This window comes from Seriola dumerili, unplaced genomic scaffold (assembly GCF_002260705.1).
Source record: "Seriola dumerili isolate Sdu_G_001 unplaced genomic scaffold, Sdu_1.0 BDQW01000073.1, whole genome shotgun sequence".
Lineage (NCBI taxonomy): Eukaryota > Metazoa > Chordata > Actinopteri > Carangiformes > Carangidae > Seriola > Seriola dumerili.
The window spans coordinates 7,236,634-7,245,287 of record NW_019174328.1 but is presented as its reverse complement, the minus strand read 5'-3'; the positions used below and the strand labels follow the sequence as shown (position 1 = coordinate 7,245,287).

At 45.3% G+C, this 8,654-nt stretch overlaps 1 protein-coding gene across 1 annotated transcript; it reads right to left on the bottom strand.

The window, feature by feature from the left end:
- Positions 1-2,048: 2,048 nt before the first annotated feature.
- On the bottom strand, positions 2,049-6,555 carry LOC111220614 (dapper homolog 2-like). The gene is made up of 4 exons (XM_022743758.1): positions 6,184-6,555; positions 4,662-4,794; positions 4,246-4,536; positions 2,049-4,092 (listed from the first exon to the last, which is right to left on the bottom strand). Exons 1-4 carry the CDS (start codon positions 6,454-6,456, stop codon positions 2,207-2,209), a joined length of 2,583 nt encoding a protein of 860 aa, XP_022599479.1. The 5' UTR covers positions 6,457-6,555; the 3' UTR covers positions 2,049-2,206.
- Positions 6,556-8,654: the final 2,099 nt, after the last annotated feature.

Here is an 8,654-nt window from a genome sequence, read left to right as displayed (position 1 = left end):
TGCTGCACATTTGATCCCCAGAGGTTTCACTCCCTAGCTGAATTGTCTTTAACTAGCATCCAATTACATTACATAGTTATTAAGGCACTGATTGTACAAAAGGCATTTAATTAATTTATTTCAAAAGAGCAAACTAGCAGGAAAGGGACTTGCAGTGGACAGATGGACTTACCTTCTTAGAACAGACTAAAACAATGAGACTAAAGAAAGTAAATGACAGACAAGCTGAACATGGAGAAACATAAAAAGAGACAAGTCCAGGGACAACGAGGGTACAAAAAGGCCCCTGACCTTTCTATTGTGATGAGATGTGCCCTCAGAGATGAGTCAGCCCTACAGCTGGAAAGGTCAGCAAGCACACAAGGTCAAGCCGACGCAGTCCGGCTATACTCAACATCAAAGACAAGTCCAGGGCCTGTCATGCTCCCTCTGAGCTGGGTTGAAAACAGCAGCACTAATCCCACCGACCACTCGCTGTCGCTGTTATGGAGAGGACAGAGGTCAGCTGGATGTACAAATCCTAATAAGTTGATTCCATTGTGGCAACTGGCTAAACTTAAAATGCTGTCTTTGATGTGCATTAGGGTTTTTGCCCCTTGGACCTGTCTTGTGTTTGATGAATAGAGAAAAGAATGCTGCTGAATTAACATATGCCCTTTAGTGAGTAGTTTTATTTAAAGAATGATGCCTTTTTCTTCCTTGAAAGCAAATTGAACATCTCTTCTGAAAGGAGAATGAGAGAGAGTCTTGCTAAATGAATGATTCATGAGTCTTAAAAATAATGGTCTCTCCACAGTGATTAGATCTGCAGGGAACACAACTTCAAAGTAAAATTTGATGAAATGCTGAAAATGTTTGTCAGCCATATAAGCTTCTTAGTTGGGAACTTTAAGGTCACAGTGGCTGCCTGATGGGAGAAAACATTATTACGTATGACCACGGGAGAGAGGGCTAATGTTCGGAAGGCCAGTCACTGGACTGCTTACCTTCATCAGTGCCCTTTTGCTCACCCCATCTTTGAAAGAATTTTAATGGAAAGATACCAAGGCAGATTTTGGAAATGAGATTATTGGGCAACTCTGTGCAGCTGCCCACTGTCTAATCTCCTCATGACAGCTCTGAAGTGAGGAGCCTCTTATCATCTGTCATTCCTGCTTAATCCCATGTGCCCCCAGTCATACACACCAACTGTTTGAAAACGTCAGGTCTCTCCTCCGAAACCTGAGCTCCTGCTACCATCATCTTAATGTCTGTTTGTGAAACTGTAGGAAAGTGATACTGTGTGTTTTGGTACGTCTTTGCAAGTATGTTTACTTACCTTTAAATTGACTGAGGCTGATAGGTTTCACCCTCTAATTAAACAAGACTGTCTGGGTTGGTTGTTGAAGCCGCAACTCATCAAACCAACAGCTGGGCAGAATCAGGAAACCAGATAAGGAGCCGTGAGTGCTATCTGTGCTAAACTGGTCAGCCTCAGTGGGGAGTTTGTGAAGATTAAGAGGAGATTTTTTTTTCCTTTCCAACATGTGTGACAAACAGTCACCAGAAGAAGAGAGAAGTTGGCAGATGAGATGCTGCCAACAGTGCTCACTCACTGATTAAGAAACATTGGGTGCTATTAATACCACAGCTGAACTTAGCCCCAATCGGTTAATGGACCGTACTCGGTTCATCTCATTGTTAGGTATCGAAATATAAGAGAAAAACTCAATGCAAACTGTCCCAATATATATTAAAGATTTGTTTATTCTAATTAGATAAATGTGGATAGTTATAATCAATGAGCAAAATTGAGAAATTAACAAAAAATAAACAATCATTTGCAATAGGAAACGTGAAAAGATTGATTTTATTTCTGAGATACAAACAATTATATAACAGAAATGTCAATGAAACTGTCAAATGCAACCGTATGCCATGAGAAGCTTTCATTAGAACAACATAAATATTTACAAATTAAGAGTAAGTGTAATCATTGTGTTATACATGCTTTTATACAATGCATCATTTTGTAGACCATCGAGGTTCAACCATTGCAAATTCTTAACTTTATTTTTTTTTTTAGTTTCAACAAAACAATCAGTGCACAAATGCAGTCCAGTTTAATGGCTGCTTCTTAGTGATGATTAGGGGTGCTGTGCTAGAAGACCAGGTGTGAATGAACAGTTTTTCCAAACAGTTTTCTTTTCAGCCTGGGAGAATGTCACTATACCAGGGTCATAACCTTCAGGGAGGCAGGCTGGAACCGTCGAATCTTCTTCTTCAGTGCTCGGGAAGCTTTGATCCGGCAGGCTGGTGGCTCGGGGCGTGGGAGCTGCTGGAGGGGCCTTCCAGCAGCAGTGGGCCCCAGAGCAGCCTCAGCCCACACCAGGCCTCCCTCCTCCTCGTGGCTGTCCACCTGGTCCTCCTCGTCCAGGGACAGGCTGCTGTCGGAGTCCGAGAAGGACTGGAAGCTCTGGCTGGACTCGCTGTCCCCGAAGCGGTTGGTGGTGTTATCACTCATCTCCCCCTCGCTGCTTTCAGCGATGGTGGAGTGAAACAGGGAGGCGCATTCAGCTGAATACTCAGACTCGCATCTGGGTGGGTAGTGGCTGTGGAAAGGTGCTGGAGGGTATCTGGCATTAAGACTGTGGAAGAAAGAGTTGGAGGACACGGAGGATTGGAAGGGACGAGGACGTCCGATCCACTGCCCTGTCTTGGCGCTCATACTGCGGACCATCTGCATGCTCCCTGGTGCCTGAGCACGGGGCTCTTTTGACCTCTGACGCTGAGCACATGAGGCCTGGAACATCTCTGCATTGGACGGCCACTTGGCAGCCCCCTGCCTCCTCTTCCTCTGTTCCACAGGCTGCTCATACTCCACGCCCTGCGGTCTTCGGCCTTTGCTGGACTTTGTAACAGCAGGGATGGGATGTGGCTTTGGGTGAACCTTGTGGGTGTACATCACTCCTGGACTACAGTGGCTGGAGTCTGAACCCGAGCCCTGTCTGCGCTCCTCTGTGTGACAGGTGGTAAATTTCTGGGTCACTTTTCCCTTTCCAGACCTTCTCTGTTCCCCCTTGGTTCCACCACTGACCTCTCTGCTCCTCTCACCAGAGGAGTATCCATGTTGCTGCCTCATTGCCCGAGGCTTATCACTGCTTTTTCTTCTCAGTTTCACGGCTTTGGTTTTACGGTCTGCCTGCCTCACCTTGACCCTCTGAGATCCGGCTGGGACAAATTTGGCGTGGACGAACTCAGGGGATGCTGCGTGACCAGCCTGAACCTCGTAGGCTTGACTCTCTTCTGTGCTGGAGCTGTGGGCCATCACCGGTCTTTGTCTATGGCCCTTCCTCTCTTGTGTTCTTGATTCTGGATCATCCCCACATCTCTTCTCTGAGTGGCTTCTTGCTAGACTTTCATATTCTCCTTGGGACTTATCGTTCCTCTTGAGGGATGAGGTGGTGACGTCATCGGAGCTGTACTCCCTCATGGCAACAGGATAGGAGTACCGGTATGAAACCTCCTGAGTTCTCGCTGACTGTTTGTGGTTTGTGTTATCAGCTGGTTCTTGGCTGGAGTATGTCATGCAGTGTCTCCTCTGGTCGTTATCTAGTGGGACGACGTTTGTGGTCTGAGCTGAAAGAGGCTGCAGCATGCACACCTCTTGCTGCTGAGACACTTCAGGAAACACAGTTACAACTTCGGTGGGCTTCCTGTGGTAGTCCCTGTGTGTCTGCAGAGTCTCTGTGCCTGTTTCACTCTGGATTCTGCTGAAGCTGCGCTGGAGGAGCTTGTCAATGTAACCCAGGGTCTTGGTGTCATAAGCCATTTGTGCCCTCTGAAGGGTGTCAGAACCATTCACTGGTCCTTGGCCCTCTAGAAGTCCAGGTGTAGCTGGGTTGCCTCCAGTGGAAAAAATTGGGCTCTGGAGAGCCACAGCATGGAGGGGGCTGGGGTAGTGGTACACTTCAGTGCCGCTGCGGGACACCAGGTTGCTCTGAAACTTGGGGTCCACTGTGGAGGTTTTCAGGTGTGGACCCATTGAGGGTTTCTTCACGTCCACGGATCTGTAGTAGCTTGGTCCTTGAGCCATCATCCTATCAAGATCACCTGACGACACAAAAATACAGATCAACCTTTCAAATCGCCCATTCACTGAAATTGCACATTATTATGCAGCAAAATACATATTGAGTTGCTTGGCAACAACAGCTGCATGGCTCCCGTTACTACATTAAATTAGACATTTAGAGTTGTGGTTACCTGTTGATACAGGTCTTGGTCGAGCCTGTTCGGTGCCTGTAGTGCTTGCTCGGATCCTGCTGCTCCCCAAATGGAGGCCTGTGGCCCGCGGAGGGTTGGGCTGGGTAGTGCTCTCATCAGCCGAACGTCGGCGGCACACATCAACTTGTGAGGGAGGGCTAATGAGGGAATTAGCAGGGTTCATGGGAAGGAGAAGAAGGCTTGTCTGGGACGATGACAGACATTCGCTGTACACCGAGGTGCAGGAGTTAGACAGGGAGTAGGAGCCGCCATCGCTGAGCTCATAAAAACCTGGACAGATCAGGAAAGATTACACATGAGTATTTATCTCAGTATTTTACATCAATGATGAATGTACTACTTGCATATTATTATATTACTTGTGTATTGTGCAGTTTTAGTGTGTGTGTTCACACCTGAACTTGGCCTGCTGTCACTCTCCAGCTGCTCTGTGGAGGCCTTGCTCACATCCAGCTTCAGCTCGCTGATCTGTTGGTCCAGCTGCTGCAAGTGAGACTTCAGGCCTACATCCTGTTTCCGAAGACGAGACTGTAAAATAGACAGCACACAACATTTTAGCCAACCCCTGGCAAACATGTGCAGTACAACCTAACCCAAAAGGGAAGTCTAATTAGATTTTCTCAGGGAAAGAAGGGAGTTATGCAATCAAGCTCCACATGCACACACATGCATGCAATTACACAGATGCTCTCTGTGCATGTGTATGAAAAGTAAATTTAGTCACAAAGGTCAGGGTGTGCGTTAGCAATGCTATAATTTGATTAGGATGAGGTCTTTTGTTCCGATAAAGGATGCTCTAATGTACAGCCATCAGAAAAACAAAAGGGACTCAGCTGTGGCTGATGATTAACCTCAGCAGGACATGGGGGGGGCATGGAAGAAGCAGTGGTGGGTAACTCATTTCTCCCCCACAGCGAGGGCCTGGCCATTGTGTAAACTACTAGAGGAGGAAAGCTTGGGGGTTGGGATGAAGGGCTGTTTGCTTTGTAGCTAAGGCTGAGCATTTACTGTTACAGTGGCTCTTGAGATGAGGACTGGGGGGGGGGGTCAATGCCTGGAAAATTCAGTTTAATTACTGTTTCAATCTCTTACAAGATCAAGTTGGGTCTATTGCAGTAAAGAGACCTCCTGTGAAAGGTTTCAGCCTCTACATGTGTCTCTCTCTCACTGTGCTTTTAGATGGGGTGTTGTAAGTATGCAGTTGCTGTATTTTGTGTGAATATAAAACACAATTGAAATTTCATGCTGGCCAACTGCTTTATAATTTACCCTTCAATGCATCTGCTGAAAGTCAAGCACAGCGCCTTACTCCCTGTGCGTCCTCTAAGCGTTTGTAACAGCAGCCTACGTGGAAAAAGCTTGTCATGGAAAAAACTCCACAGAGCCAGTTGTCTCCAACACTCACGATGCCTCTCTGGACTGACACTCTCCCTGGGTGTCATTCACAGCAAAAATATCCACCTTTAAAAACACACTACCATTTTTTTTTTTTTTTTTTTAATTTCCTGGCATTAGTGGTTAATGATTGAGGTGCCAACCCCCCCTGCAGTCTCCACATGCATTGTGTGCGCGCACATACACAACTCAAAGTCCTCTTGGTCCTGCAATGAACCTTGATTTATGACACCTATCCTACTTCCTACCCCCAGCTGGGAGCATTAAAGTGTGTCTGGTAATAATTGAAGACTGAATGTGCATGAGCATCAGCTGACGGTCAGATTCAAACGGACGTTTTTACTCCAAGGACGATTAAACTGTTAATTTGAGCCCAGTGTTAGTACCGGCCTTATAAATGAGATATGTATTAAAAGTAGAAACATCACGGTGACACCAAACTACTGCACACGCATACTGTTCCTAGACAGGTATTTTAATTATTCAGCTTTATGGTTTTTATGATTTAAAACGACTTCCTACCAGCTGTTGCTTCAGGGCTGTCAGGGTCGCCTCCAGCCGCTGCTCCTCAGCCCCCATCATCCTGGGAGCCTCCGGGCCTGCGTGGACAGAGGTGACGGGCTCCTCTCGGTCCATCCTCAGCGCCCAGCTCACCATGTCGCTCTGTCTTTCCTTCAGCAGATGCAGCTCCTGCAGCCCGGCCAGAGCAGCGTGCAGCCTCTCCCCGACCCTGCTGCGGTCCACTCCGGCTGCGGCACTCATCATCCCCGCACAAGACCCCTTCCTGCTCAGCATGCTGGAGAGCGGCGTCCGGGCATTATCCAGAAACAAAATGCTGTAAAAGAAACGTCCTCGTCCAGCCTCGTGCTCCTCGCTGGATAACTGCTGGGTTAGCTTCTGTCTTGATGTTGACCTGGTTAGTTTTTAAACTACCTGTTAGAATAAATCTCGAGCACAGGGGAGAGACTGAGCTCCTCCCACAGACCAAATGGCCCTCCTCCCTATTGGCTGGCCACTGGCCTCCAGTGAACATCTGGTACTAATCCTCCCCATTCAAGTGCTCGCTAAAACTGCCCGGGCATGTACTAAGTTCATCTGCATAATACCACATGGCATGATGGGCATATTATTATGCTATTTCCACTACTCTTTTGTTGTGATTATTCTCTCCGGTAGTAAGCTAAGCACAGGCAGACTTTGCGCTCAACTTTGTGAAAGTCTTCGACTGTAAATAGTAGTAATACTTCAAGGGAAGTAAATGGGTTAGTACATAAGTCAAGTCTTCTTCTCATTAAACCAATAAACAAAACAAAACAAAACAAAACTGAAAAGCATTTATTTTAGCAGATTAGGCAGGAAATCCACACATTTTCGGCTTGCAACTATAAATCAAAAGATATGTAAAACTCAAAACTTTAAAACATATTTACATTGAATGGATCTGTAGCATATCAATCATTTTTTAAAATTTTAATTTTAATTTTAAATCTCCATCATTATTAAATAAATCCTCCTCGAACACTGCTTCCCAACAAATTCATTCAGTAGTATTTTGCCTGGGAAACAGTGACTTGAAATAAAACATTCAAATCAGACTGCCATGACAACATAGATCAGTGATAGATGAATGACGCTCCCTTGTGGCAGTAAAGATTGCTACAGTTTCATGGCAACTGATGGCATTCAAATTTCTCTGACAAGAGCAGTGATGAAACATCTGATACATGAAACAGATATTTCATTTCCATAAAACTCAAACAACTAGAAAAATATAATGCATCGATGAAAAGTTGCTCTTCAGTTTGTTGACCTGCACATGGACCCATGACCTTGGTTTGAGACACACATGGACCTATGAGTCTCTGTTAGACTGTGAAGTCAGCTACCTATAAATGATCTTCAAATGCAAGTCTACACTTGATAAAGATAAAGAGAGAAGAACGAAAACTTGTTTCAATTGTCCCATTTTTGAAATGGGACAATAGAACAGTACTTCATTATGGCAGTGGTTCTCAAAGTGGGGTTTTGGGACCAGCAGGGATCCTTAAAGGGGATCCCAGCAAAAAGGGGAATAATTTATTTTCATTGTAATTTCATCCTACAAATGACTACAAACACAAAACAAAAGACAGCAACTACAAATGACGTGACTGCACGTGTGTTGTTTGTGTCTCTTTTGGTAAATTTTAGTCTCTGTAGTTGTGTTGTGTGTCTTTGTGGTTGTTTTGTATCTTTTTTACTGTTCTCTATGACTTTCAGACAAGAAATACAACAGCTGATACAGAGGCTCTGAGGGCCCCCTAACCTCTTGGGGCCCTGCACTGGTTCCTAGTAGGCCTGTTTGTTAATCCATCCATGAGAAAAGATAGCATTTCTTTAATAATGAGCAGGGCCTTGAGCTAGGAGAAACAATGTGGTGAAGTAAAGCATTAAATTTCCTCCCCCAACAAACTAAGCCAAAGTATTGCAATTAAATACAATCAATGAAACAAGCTTGTTGTTTCTCATTTAATCTTTAACTACATGACTGTTAAAAATCATATCACATGTCTCAATTGTTCAATATTTTATCTTTGTTGCTAGTTTAAATCTAAGTCTTCAGAACAATGTGACTCAGAGGACAGGTATTCCTGTTCTGCTCTTCCCACCTGAGCTGCCGTTCGTCTAACTGAGACGAGGGAAGCACTTGTTCTCGTCGTCAATCATCTGATAACAAATAAATAAGGGAATGATTGAGCCCTCATCACGGGCCAAGGCAACATGAGGTTGGCTACAGACTATTCACTTACACTGTTCCCGCTGTATCACAGGTGGGGAGATTCTTTCATGCTGATATCTGCAGCTATCTCGAAACCCGAGTTCAAAGGAAATACCAAAATACCAGGAGGGGTGTACACCTGTGTGTGTGTGTGTGTGTGTGTGTGTGTGTGTGTGTGTGTGTGTGTGTCTGACACACACACACACACGGTCTGATCATAGATAAGATAAGATCA

Coding starts and splice junctions, on each gene's coding strand:
- LOC111220614 (XM_022743758.1), bottom strand. CDS start 6,456: ATGCTGAGCAGGAAGGGGTCTTGTGCGGGGATGATGAGTGCCGCAGCC. Junction 4,795..6,183: donor CAGCCCTGAAGCAACAGCTG/GTAGGAAGTCGT, acceptor TCTATTTTACAG/TCTCGTCTTCGGAAACAGGA. Junction 4,093..4,245: donor ACCAAGACCTGTATCAACAG/GTAACCACAACT, acceptor TTGTGTCGTCAG/GTGATCTTGATAGGATGATG.